This window comes from Thunnus thynnus, chromosome 16, assembly GCF_963924715.1.
Source record: "Thunnus thynnus chromosome 16, fThuThy2.1, whole genome shotgun sequence".
NCBI classification, from domain to species: domain Eukaryota; kingdom Metazoa; phylum Chordata; class Actinopteri; order Scombriformes; family Scombridae; genus Thunnus; species Thunnus thynnus.
In genome coordinates, this window is record NC_089532.1 from 28,888,424 (window position 1) to 28,902,609 (window position 14,186).

General features: G+C 39.1%; 1 protein-coding gene across 1 annotated transcript in view; it reads right to left on the reverse strand.

Annotated features, from left to right (window-relative positions):
* gabrr2a (gamma-aminobutyric acid type A receptor subunit rho2a) overlaps positions 1-13,470 on the reverse strand; it is a 65,997-nt gene extending 52,527 nt beyond the window's left edge. The window contains exons 1-2 of the mRNA XM_067613829.1: positions 13,199-13,470; positions 9,752-9,858 (exon numbers count right to left, since the gene is read on the reverse strand). Coding sequence (XP_067469930.1) covers positions 9,752-9,858; positions 13,199-13,320 — 229 coding nt within the window. The 5' untranslated portion in view covers positions 13,321-13,470. The remainder of the gene's footprint in view (positions 1-9,751; positions 9,859-13,198) is intronic.
* Between the last annotated feature and the right edge of the window lie 716 nt (positions 13,471-14,186).

The following is a 14,186-nucleotide window of genomic DNA, read 5'->3' on the forward strand; positions in this document are numbered from 1 at the left end:
TTCCCAGGCAACGACACAGAGGTTGACTCACGTTTCACAACAACGCTGCACAGAGGCTCCCAAACGCTATTGATTTCCAAAAAAAATGGATAATTGGTGTTGTTTTTAGCATTAAAAATATATTTTTCTTGTTAGCCTGGTGACCTGCCAGGCCTGTACAATTATAGAAGAAACACTGCACAGTGAAAAAAAAGAGTAAAATGTTATCATGACCGATGGTCATAATGGACAAAATTGGGATTGACACCCAGGTTGGAAAAATCCTGGAATTTCCCTCTGGACACCCACACTGGTGTCTGGATGCACTTTTACAGTTAGTTCTGGATCTTCTCGTATTTATGTGTGTGTTCCTCAGTTGGGACAAAGTGTCATTTGCGGGGTAACAGCTGTCTGATGGCGTAACAGATTGGTGCCTGTGCTAATCTAAGCTGTAAACAGGAGGAACTGCTGCCAGCTTAATCTGCTCATCACTGCTGCAGTGGGGCCTGCCTCCATGCAGCTAGGCAGAGCTAGGCTAACATTGCAGGCCAGTTGAATGACACTGGGTGAAGCTAGCAGCTGAAGCCACACTCCAGTCCCCTCAAATTAAGCCGACATCTCCAGATGGTATCTGGGTGCTACTGACCCATTCATCAGTGAGCACTGCTTAAAGCTTTAGCAACAAAAAAAGGAAACTGAAAACTGTGGTGATTATCATTGTGACGTTCCCCTGAGCTCTTGCTCCCTCACAGATGACACACTGGGATAGCATGTCACTTTGGTGCTCAGGGATAAAGCAAATGACAAGTTTCTGCTGTTCATAATATTCCATAAGCTGAACATCATCTCATGTCAATACAGAAAACCATTTAGCCATGCACACATTTACAAGTGACAGCATTTCATTTGGTTTAACATAATAAAGCAGCAGCGAGCCTAAATCTATAGATTATTTCAGTTTCCTTTGAGGTAGCAAGCTTGATACAATCTTCTAATTGAATCTCTACAGTTCTGAAATCAAACTGGCAGCAGCAGTCACAGCCCTGATGTTGGTGGATATCATGCCACTTTATTCTAAGACTTGCGGGGGATGGTATTCAATTACTTCATTTATAGTAAGAGCCTCTAAATGCAATACAATAAATATTATGCCTTTATGTGCATTTCAGTGATGCATGTATCGCCCTTAAACCTTTTCATCAGGACTAAAAGTTTAGAAAGTGCTCAGTGGCAAAGCTCCCAGTGTGGATGTGTGGATGAGGGTGCAACAGGGATCACTGGAAAAGACCTTAGAGCTTTGTTAACTTCCTTGGATAAATAAAGACTAAAGAAGTGGTCTTCTGTGGCAGTTTTACCTTCTCTTAAAGACAGTATTCCTTACGGTCAAGTTCGCTGCCAGTTGCTGTCCCTTTGCCTTCGATCATCTACAAATTGTTAAAGCTTCATTTATAGATTTTTTTGGCCACCTGGGGGCTGTGGAGTGAGTTGAAAATACAATTTGATGTATCAACTCATGAAGTTGTTATGGAGAGCAGAAATTAAGCCAGTCAGAAGTAAAAGAGAAAAACTTGATCAAATTCGCGTTGATATTTGTAAAAAAAAAAAAAAAAAGCTTGGGAACCATGATGAAGTGTCAGTGTCATTGTTGTCAGACAGTTTTTACTTGTTTTCAGTGTTTAATTATGTGATTAGGTGTGTTCACTTCATATTTATAGTTGTGTGTGCCCAAGTAGCTGTGCAGACTGCAGGTTATGGGATGGCAGCAAGAAAAGGGACATTTGTTCCCCAAAATTGACCTTAAGATGCCACTCTGCCCTAGACTTGGTGCTGTTTTATGGGGGTACTTATGTTGCCTGGAAGGAGGTAACATATGGCAAGGGGGGGGCTTTTTACTTTACTTTACTTATTGGCCTTTTACTCACAACGGTTTTGCAAGTAAAAGGCCAAGTACTTTATCAAACCACCTGTTCAACAAGCATAATAAACATGTAGAAAATCGATATTTTCACCTGCTTTGCCTGCAGTGTCCCATCCACCGCCAGTATGTTTTACACAACTACAGTGCGCTACTTAAGCTAATAACGAAAGCTGTCTGTATGTGTATGTGTATCTGCAGCAGTGAATCACATCAGCAGCAGAGGGAGGAGGACAGAGGACAGGAGGAAAAACTACTTGCACCGAGAGCAGCTGTGCACACGCCACTTGATTTGTGGTGACAGATGGGTTGAAACTGTATGTCGTATGTGGATTGTGTGTGTAGATTGTGTTTCATAGAGGAATTGTTAACCTGGATAACATTAGATAAAAATACAAAACTTATGGATCTGTGTGTATCACAATTATTCATAATAAAGGTTCAGGGCCGTGCAAATATCAGGGGTTTCCCAGGAGAAACAACAAAACAGGAGCACAGCAGGAGAGGGGGTGAAAATACAGGAGACACCCAGGAAAAGTGGGAGTGTTGGCAGGTCTGAAAGTACAAAAAATAAGACACTGCATACTACAAATATTCACATCTATTTCACCACTTCAATTCCAACTAAAATAGATCCATTCAAAAACATTTTTCATAAAAACTCAAAATAATACAATCAAATCCACAGCCAGTGTGTAGATTTTTTGATGTGATTTATAAGATAAAATTGTAATAATAGCTTCCATAGTCTACCAGCCAGCTGGCGCAGACCAGCCTGGAACAATAGCCGGCCGAATGGCATGGTTTTTTACAGTTTACAGCTAAAAAGCTGTAAAGATGAAATCACACGAGAGCACTGGTTGATGGCCAACCCAGTATCACGGCAGTTCATGAAATAGTCCTGAAATTTAATCTATAGATTTGTGTTTATGGCTTAGCACAACTTTCAAACTAATGTATTTCAATTGGACATATGTTTCATGCCTGCACCATGTTTTTTTTACTGTCAGTCGGGACTCAGGAGCACAGAAGCTGTATTGTTTTTTTCTCATTTGTTATTCATTTTTTAAAACTATAACCACTACATCAATTAACATTTAATCATGAGATTTTATCCTTGTTTTTATTTCTTTATTTTAATTTTATCAGTACAGTCAATGGTATGAGTCAGTCTGGTGGGCGGACTGGAGGACCCTCTGTCCGTCTTCAACATTTCTCAACAGAAAAACACGGAAGTGTCCTTGATAACTCAACAATACAATAGGTCAATGTTTTTGATAGCAGAAGCTGCTACTATACCCATGAGCCTCCTCGACCGGATACAAAGACAGTCCACTTTATGTTATGTTAGAAAACTTTTAATAACTATTATATCTGCTATTTACTTTTAATTATTGAATTTATTACAAACTGATTAAGATGTCTGTGAGCAGTTGGTTTGGTGAATCCCTTCCATTCATACACACATACACACTCACGTTGGAAGATGTGGCTTATGGAAGTGCATTGTGTTATGACCGCGTTTAACTCCTGCTTTGGCTAAAATATCTGAAATAAACCAACATCTCTTTCTTAACATAGATCATCTATATGCAGTGTAATTACTGCTGCACTAGATATTTGATATATTCAGTAGATATATCTTTATACAAACCTTTTTACAACCCTAAACTGGAAGAACTACAACTGTGGTGCTGATTTGTATCAAGCTGCATGGGGCTGCTCTAGGGCACTGTAATTTTTAAAAATTATTAGTGTTTTTCCTAGAATGTGAAGTTGTAAATACTGAATTGAGAGTACACTTAGGAGTTTAAGGGGATGGTAAACACATTTGTGCAATCAGATTTAAATATCTAATTGTTAAATGGGTGAAAATGAATTTTAACCATATTTTATCCATATCTGACAGTGCCCCCAGTTGTTGACTATACTCACATGATAGCTGAGGTCAAGAACTCTCTATAACAGCTGGTCCCATGTCTGGAGCCCCTTTTGTTGCTGAATTATAAACTTTCAAACATGCACTGAGGTCAAGGTTCAAAGGTCATTATTTCAAAGCAGGAGCCATGTAGAATCTTCATACTGACATATGTTACTCTCCAGGTTGAGACCTTTCCAACGATGTATTTGGTTTAGCTCTACGACAAAGTTTTAATTTTCTCATTTCATGGACACAAGCATGCATAGGTTACTATTTACACAACCCTGGAGATTGTTTGGATCTTCATGATTCTTGGTTTTGGGATCTTATGTCAGCATGACAGAGCCTGTTCAGTCAGCATCTGTTTTATTAGCTAATGCAAGCATACAAAGAATGTGTCTTGGTGTTTGCTCAAAAGTAATGTAATAATAATAATAATAACAACAACAACAATAATAATAATAATAATAATAATAATAATAATAATAATAATAATAATAATAATAATAATAATAATAATGAAATAAACAAAGTAATATTCATTTTAATTGAAAATCTTTTCACAGAATGTAATAGTAATAGTTTTGAAATGGGATTTGAAATATTGACTGTACAAAGGAAATATGGACTGTGCTATGGACAAAAAATGAAGTGTATGAAATATGAGTGTGACAAAGGCAACAATTAAATGTGACATGTGCATAAATAATTTAATTATGTAACAGTGGAGGTTGAATGTAATGCACAATGTAAAGTCCAGTCTGATGAAATATATGAAAGTGACAAGTGCAGGGATTAAATGAGGGATGTGGAATGTAAAGTCCAGTCTGATAACCCCGTCTTCATCCTATTTATATGGCCATCGTACAAGATTTGATGCACACATACACACACACACACACACACACACACACACGTTGGAGTGCTTTATTGGATGACATGGCTCAATATTAATTGAGGACTCAGTTTTAAGAGAGATTTTAAATATTCTCAGCCACATATTCTTGGAAATATAAAATTAAATGAGCAACTTCACATTTTAGAATCACAGGCTATAAAACACCTTTTCTTAATAGAGATAGTGGTGTTTGGTGTACGGGTTGCTGCTGACTGGTGGCAATTTGAAGTGGAATGAAGCCCACTGATGGCAGACAACCCAAAACAGTAGTTGAATGCGCCATATCCACCCACAACACAGTGCTCTTCCGCAGCCTTCCACTATCTACAACTGAGAAGACTTATCAAGGACACTTTTGTGTTTTTGTGTTGAGAAATGTTGAGGATATCATTAAAATTGACAGTGAGCAGCAGGTCATCCAGTCCATGTAACTAATGTGTTAGTCAACAATTGCCTACAGTAGCATATCTGGCTCTTGAGCTGCTAAATGTTTACCAGCTAGTGGCTAACTTTGTCTGTCTGTTGTTTGTTGCTGGGCAGGTAGTGAGCTTTTTTGCTAAAAACAGGTTGATGAAATCAAAAAATATGCTAAGAGAGGCTATAAAGCTCTGTAGAGCTGAGGGAAACTGCAGACTTGGTGATAATTCTCTGTGGGTTTGTCACTGTATGTGCGACAAAATAAAGCATCATTATCAAAAGGCCTACAACTGTTTAAGGGTTCTATACATTCGGTGCTTTTGGATTTTTCTAAGACACACCTATTTTCATTGAATCCAACGGTGTGCCTTTAAGAGCTGGGTGGAGGAAATATTAAAGTAATAGGCCGCATGAAACAACCCCACCTCTGACTTTGTGACCTCTGATAAATCCGCAACACTGCTAAGCCACCACATTTTCTGAAAAGCACACAGTGGCTTTGGTATACAGTTAACAGATCATAACATGCCTCGCCCGAGCCCATACATCAAATGATCTAGCCGATGGGCTTTCTCTCTCTTTCCCTTCTGCATGGATTAACAACAAGCTTAATGTGTTATTTTACCGAGGATTAAGAGCAATAATACACCCCACACGTTAGCCACACTCACCCCCCTCTATCCAGTGACTGACATCCAGCATCTGACCTTGATACTGATCTTTTTAAATATGTTCACGTGTACATATAGTATGTAATAGTCTTGCAGTACATACAGTATACTGGATCCTGAAGACGGAGATGCCCTTCATCCACTGTCCAACACTTTGATCCAGAGTAATGTTTTGACAACCACTGGCCAGATAGTCATGATATTGTGTATTGTTATTCATGGTCCCCTGGAGAAATATCTTAATAATTTTGGTGATTCCAGTCCTTTCAGCTGGCGCCATCACTGGGTCAACAAACAATGCCTAGATTTCCATAAAGAAATTCTGATTAATTTCCATGGTCCCAGAAGGATAAGTACTATTTTGGGTGACTACCTGACTTTTTCTCTACCATCACCATCAGGTCACATTTTTCACTTAAATGAGAGGGAGTTTGCACACTGAATCCTGAAAGCTCCCTGGAGTTTAATAGGGCACCATTTTGACCATCAAAGTAAAGGCAAACCTTAATAGTTTAAACTATTCAACTCTTGGGAGAATACTCCCATTGTAAGCCGCTTTTGTCCCACACCACACACACACCAAACTGGAGAAGGATATGCCTTTTTTATCCGGGTTCTTTGCTTCACATTTTCCATTTAGCAGCAAGATATATCTCAAAATCTATTAGCCACATGGCCGTGACATTCTGAGCACATTATTACTCCTGAGGGGATAAACCCTTTCAGTATTTAAGTATGCAAAGATTGAAAATTACAAGGGTGATGTAACTTAAAACCTTCAGCAGTATATTTTATGATGGCTTGTGACATCATAAGGATTGTTAGTTGCATTGACTTCAACCTCAGAGTGATCAGTATTAAAGGCTTTTATTTTGGTCGCTCCTTTGTAACATTGTCCTCACCAGAAGTAACTGTTGAAAACAACAGCAACAGTAAAATTATTACCCAACCCCATATTGTGAACATACAATACAATTTACAGAGTGACTTTGAACTTCAGAGTTGTACACACATAGTCAATGGCAATTTTCCAGATTATTAGCAACATTATGGATGTACTCAGTTTCAGTTTGACCTCCAAATTAAGTGGTTTAGATAGTCTGGATGAATTGTTGGTTTGACTGCTTGCTCTTCTTGCCCCATTGGATGTTTTCAGTGATCAGTTGTAACTCTCAGTAATAACTTTGGTGAGTAGAATGTTATCATGACCAATGCCGGCAAGCCCAAATTGTAATAAACCATAGTTCTGTCTTTATATGCCGCTTGATATCTGTATTCATCACCACCAAATCTCCATGCTGCTGTTTGGGCTCAGAGTCTGTTATTGGCTTGCCTCTTTGGAAGACAGGGTGGAGTATTGGGGGCATTTTCTCTTTCATTCTGATGCAGCTAAGCCAGTTGCTTACTTATCTGTTTTGGTGGAAAAGCCACGTTATAGTATTATTCAAAGTAGAAAAAAATGTGAGGGTTTAAACACATCTGGAGGGGGCAGCCCTTTGTAGGGCAACAGAGTGGAGTATGAGACTCTTTATATTAATGTGACCAGAGCTGTGTATCCTCGCTGGGACTTTGTGCCTGTACCTGGGATATTTTTAGTGTCATTTCCACTGTGACCTCCTGCTACATGCCCTGCCTTTCTCTGAAGTAACAATCGCTTGAACAGGGGAGAAGTTGGCTTAACAATGGTTGCCTCTTCTGCACCCAACAAGGTACAACTTCAGAAGAAGAAGATGAGTCAGAAGAAGATTTTTTTTTCTGCTCCCTTCCTGTTTCAGAGGAGGAATGTGGGTGGATCTTAGTGCAATATCCAAATATCATTATGAAAGCTCATTTGAGTTTTGAGCAGAAATGACAAGTTTCATCTGATTGCTAAACTGAGACACAAGAGACACAGACTTCAACAAAGACCTAGCCTTGAGCTACTATCTGAAGTATGTCAATGATAAAACACCACTACCTTTAGATTTAACCCATGCCTTAAAAAGACATTAAGGTATGCAACGTGTATGAACTGCAGTCTTTAGATCACACAGAACGACACCAGTGGGGAACAACTTCTTAATGTTTGAGCATTCATCTTAAAAACCCAGAATGGAGGATTAGTGACATTGTCAACTTGAAAAAACCTTTAGATCTATTTTTTCTTGTGATCCAGCAGAATAAAAAAACATGTCTGTTCACTCTGGTCACAACCTGGTGACAGAGCAGGATTAATGTGGAGGTAGAGATGCTTCATGCTTTGAGATCATTCCAGGAGAGGGATGGATACTTTCAATTGGTATAACATCAAAGAGCTCTTCATATCAGAGGTTCTGGACTCCAAAGACCAATCAATTATAAGACATGAGGGTAGACGGAAGTGCTGACATGCAGTTAGTTTTTCAAGCTTGAGGGAAGACAGGTGACAACCAGTGCTTCCAATTTTTCCTCCATCCCTGTCTTTATTCAGGTTGTTTCAAGTTCCAGGCATCACATCCAGCACTGGGTTAAAGGCACCATCACATAAAGGTCAGTGTACTTGTCATGAGGAGTGCCACTCAGTCTGTGAAAACAGTTGCATAATGTCTTCTGGGAAAATAACCCTGATGACGTGTGTTACAAACTGGGCATGGAGTTTTAACCATGCAGGGAGGAATGAATGAAACATGCTATTGATTTTCATTGTAGGAAATGTAGGATTCAGCATTTTTTGAGTGTGGCTCATATGAAGGACTACAAGTCAGGATATCTCTGCTTCTGCTGCACATGTTTTGACCATTTTTACTTTAATCTGTCTAGAGCTGCAACTAATGATTATTTTCATTATCTATTAATCTGTCAATTATTTTCTCAATTAATTGATTAGATGTTTGGTCTATAAAATGTCCCACAGCCCAAGGTGATGTCTTCTTTTGTCCCAACCAACAGTCCACAACCCAACATTATTCAGTTTACTGTCATAGAGGCCTAAAGAAACCAGAAAATATTCTTTCGATTTTGCCATTTTTTCTTTAAAAAATTACTAAAAATGATTGATTGATTATAAAAATTGTTGGTGATAATTTTCAATCTACTAATCTACCAATCTACAATCTACAACTTTTTACAGAAGTAATATTAAATATACTATTGCAACATTTAATCCCTACAGCACCTCTTTAAGTCTCAGCTTCTCAAACAAAAATATATTAATAAAGCTTATGGAGTCTATTAAAGCCTGATGACGCTGGGTTAAAGCCAATGCCAATAGTGAAATTTGAGAATTACAAAAATCTGATAACAGTATATTGGGTGATATTCATTTTTAGCTATGCTAGCATTGTAGCTCCAGGTATGGCATTGTTGGTTGGTCGGTCAAACAGTTTGCCACTTTGGTCCTGAAATATCTCGACAACTATTGGATGGATGGACATGTAATTTTGTACAGACATTCATGTCTCCAAGACTATGAATCTTAATGACTTTGGTGATCCTTTGACTTTCACTACAGACATTTTGATGAGGTTCCCTTGCATTAGCTTAAATAAATATGATGTAGATATGGGGGGGACATTTTACAGTGAAAAAGAATAAACTTGTCAGTGCTCTCTGGTGGATAAACTCTGCAATGGAGATACTGTTTTGAAATTATTTCAAATATATCTTGAGTGTCTCTATAATGACGTCTCCTGTTGGCTGATATAAGCCCCGATTTAAGTGCAATATGCTAATATTAGCTGATATATCAAAGGCCAATTGATCTATTAATTTATTATTTATTTGTCTATCTCTTGAGTGTCTTTGCAAGAATGTGAAAAACACTTGCATTTTACATAATTGAGCAATGCAATTATGTTAAATATCTGAGTTTGTATTATTTGAGTATTTATTTTTGTGAAAATAATGGACAAAAAAAGTCACTGGGGCCTATTTATGTTCTCAGATTTCATATACATGTCCACAAAAACAATGAGAAAGCACTGGACACCTACCTCCGAACGCCGGCCTCATGGTGAAGTCATGATCATCTACTTTGAGTAGATGCTCTGTCTTCATTTTGCGAGACTTGGTCACATCTGGAGGCTTCTTTGCCAGGGAGCTAGAAGAAGAAGACATTCACTGTCAGAGGGTAGTAAAGACTGGGCTTTGAAGAAATAAAAAGCAAAGACTGGAAAATTCTGATTAAATCTGCTGTGACAACTGAGAACAAGAACCGCATGAATAGATCATTTATGTACAACCTGTTTCTTTTTTTCTCACTTTCAATTTTCTAAAGCGTATGAGATGAAAGTCTCTTTTCTCATATCTGCATTCCAAACTTCAGACGATCACACATAGAATGTCACACAGAAACTAATCTAAAATGACATGCACATTTATTTTAGAAAATCTGAGACCTAGCTTGAATCTTTCTGCAGACGTGCCACTCCTAAAATTCTATTTGTGTCCGTGGTTGAATAGAATGTCATGCTGTGATAATTTTCAGTGGTATAGTGTGTGAGGACCGTGATAGTGGTTAGACTGTTTAGACCACATGCTGTGTTAAATCACCTCTGTGGACAGATGGAGTCAACACAGCAAGGCCTTGGCAAAACTATACCAGACAGATATTCAGCATCTCAACCAGTGAGCAAAAAAGAAGAGATAAATGTATTGCCCTCCTGCCCCGTGTCCATTTAGACTTTCAGCACTTTTCCCGCCTCAGACCCTGTTATACCCCACTTTTGAGAGGACACTTTTAAACATAAGTCCTTAAATAGTTAGAAACACTGAGTTAGGGTTCCTCCAGTTGGAAGTTTGAATGAATCACAGTTGCATGCTCTGCTTGTGTGGTTTTGATTTCCATTATCTTCCTCCTTTCATCTGACATACATTCTGGATTGCAGTTTGTGCTTTGCATGACAATTATTCAAAATAGATAACAATTTCATCACTGCTGTCAGCTGTCATTGTGCTCTGTCAGAGGTCAGGCCGTGCTTGGACGTAAAACACACAAACATCTGGTGCATTCTGCAGCTTAATGTACAGAGTGAATGAGATACTGCGTTGTCCAAAATACCTGAACAGGTACCAGGAAAACTGGACAAATAAACTGAAATGAGACAAGAGGGAGGGAGGAAATATGTTTGGTTTTAGTCATTTGGGTGAACCGACTCTTTGGATTGACTAGAAAGAGAGAGGCTGCAGTGTTGAACATCACCTCCATGAAGCCTCGTCAAGTCCAAAACACAATACTAAATTATTGACATAAATATCTGTTGTCTTATTTTGTTGTTATACTTTAATGATTAGAGTTTAGTAAACTGAAAACTTCCTGTAATCATCTCCTTGGACAGAAATAAATCGAAGGACAAAAGAAATGAGGCTGGACTATTCCTGAAAAGAAGAAACTAATTCAGAGCAGCTGCTATATTCCAAAAAAAATGTCAATGTTAAGCTTGAATCTGTGTGTAATATCTGACCCTCTGATGTGTAGAAGCAGATAAGGTCAGTTACTGTTAGATCCTGACCAATCCTGTCGCTGTTTCGGGACATTTTAATCATTAATGAACTTACTGCTGCTGTGCCACGTGCATAAAATGTGCACAGGGCTTCTGTCAGCTTGGTCATGCTCACACTGTTGCTGCTGCTGTGTGACGGCTGCAGGTAGAAGGAGACTATACAAGCTGAAGGCACCTCACTCACCAAACAGAGTTTTGACATTTCTACAAAACACCACATTACAACGGCATTATTGATAAGACTCAGCTGTTAATATACTCTGCCGCCATAGTCATATTTTGATGGACATTTCCATCTGCAGTAAATGAGAAACTGCAGAGCGAAGTGAATGATGATGGTTTGTGTGTGGCAGGCTTCTGCTTAATGATGAAATGTTCTACTTACTGGCCTTTCACGAGCACCAAGTATTATTTTATCCTTCTCTCTGCGCCTCTAACTCTTTGGTGCAGCCTATGTCGACTATACCAGCACCACTGTGAGGACGGAACAATAGTGTTTAAAAGAAAGAAAGAAGACTTTTTTTCGGCCATCCCTCCACCCTGACCCTCCCTGCAGACTGTGGCTCTATCTCATATGACCACTAGAGGTCTTTGTCACTTGACCATAAACTACAGTATATGTTGTTGTAAGGCAGTTGCTGAGATAACTGACAGTTTCTCTGTGATTGTCAGTTCAACAAAATAAATAACAAAATAGGTTGTTGGTTATTTCATTTACCTTCCAAAACTACTGATATGAGGGTTTTGTGATGTGACAACCTCATCAGTTATATGACATACAAGACAAATGATCCATATAATGAACCACTTGGTTAGGGTTGTAGGGAACGATCATGGTCATGGTTATAAGAAACTGACGCTGATTGCTGGTGGGAGCGAGGACAACAGTTCTGACAATCCTATTCATCCACCCCCAGCTTTTTTGGGGTACTATAGCAATGTCATCTTACTTCATCCTTTGCTCCTGACAGACACATGTCATAATTCACACAACCACTAAAGATCTTTGTGTGGTAAATGTAAATGCTGGTTGTTTCAGGGATTTGTCGTTTTTCTGACATTACTTGGACATTTCATCAAAGTGTTCTTGAGCAAGACACTGAGCTCCAAACTGCTCCCGGTGAGCAGGTCAGTGTACAGCACTGCAGGCAGCTCCAGCACCATCACTGGAAGAGTGTGTGTAGGTGAATATTTGGGAGAGCACTTTGCACTGCTCTCAGGATGAAGTCACCGTATAACTACAGCCCATTTACTATTTCAATGACAGCCCATGAAATATTGGCCGTTACAACTCATCCATTATTTCAACAGTCTTAGGATTTCTACTACATTTTGTTAATAATCTTGTTCTTCAGTGTCAACAAGGAATTATTCTGCACTGAATCAAAGGAGATCCCCTCTGACCACACCTCATTTATGCAGTGCACAATGGAGAAAGTACAGATTTGAACTGTTGCTTTTCACCAAACCAGTCGGCAAAAGTAAATAAATGTTACAGTAATACTGAGAAAAATCAATAAAATGAAATCATTTTTTTTTCCTGAGGTCAAACTTATCACATCATTACATCGTTCTGATAAAACAGCTATTTCACCAAACTGGCTACATAACTATTATTATATACAACTATTTGCACACAGCTGCGTTTTTATTTTTGTTTAATAATTTTAATTAGGCAAAATGTTATATAATAATAATTTTACAACTGACAGTGATGAGTGTTCACTCATCACTTACTGCCATCGCTTCATAGAAAGCAGTTCAAGAATGTCCACAATAAGCAACACTACAAACTGTAGCCTGATAAAACCTGTCAAACTGATTAATGATGACAATTTAATAAAAGTATTTTGAGCAGTTATTTATTAGATTTCTAAGCTTCTCTCCGCATTTGCACGTGTTTATCCTGAGTTTATTTCCCCTGGATCGTCCACTTACGTGCCATGCTTTTGGGTCTCCACTGTACCGGTCCATCTCCGCACCCGGTGGCCGTGTTTACGGCATTCCCCGGTAACGACCAGGCATAGAAGTAAAATCAGAGGTTTGGTCAGATAAGGCATCTTCACGGCGCAAATCCACAGGTGAGTCCCTTGAAAGCCCCCTTCAGTCGGTTCATTCCAGCAGGGCTCAGCCGGTAGCGCATGGTTCTCAGCAGAGGATGGACGCGTCCTCGGTCATGGCATCAGACTTTCTGCCGCGCGAGGCTGCAGGAGAGGAACGTGTGTGTGTGTGTGTGTGAGTGAGTGTGTGAGAGCCTATACACTGTCTGCGTTTATCCCCACGAGGGAGAGAGAGAGAGAGAGAGAGAGAGAGAGAGAGAGAGAGAGAGAGAGAGAGAGGATGAACATCTGTAGCCTACATGCACCGAGGGAGGGAAAAAAACCACACAGGGATTATTTGCAGCCTAGTATGACACAACAAGAGAGACAGATTATTCCTCCCTGTTGTCAATAAAAACCTCATCTCAGGAATCACGTTTCATTCAACTCAGGGAACATGGTGGAGCAGTTTAAATGCAACCCCTATTTTCACTTAGTGCAGGGCCGGGCCCAGCATTTCTGGGCAGTGGGCAGAACCAACCCCCCCCCCCCTCTTTAATGTCAAAATACACACGCATTTTGTACAAAATGAAATGTAAAGTGTCAGTTTGTGGTTGTAAATTCATTCCATCTACATTCAATATTTGGTAACACTTTATTTGAAGGGGCACACATAAGACTGACATGACAGCTGTCATGAACATGAAGGAATCTTTATGAATGTTTATGACTGCTGTCATTGAGTGTCAATCTGTCAGTCATGTAATTTTCAATGCAAATTTTAATGCAATTACATTAAACTGTCATGTTGTTTGGACATTGGCTGTCATAAGATCATTATTATTGTGTCATGAATATTTTCCTTTACCTCAACAACAGTGGTACTT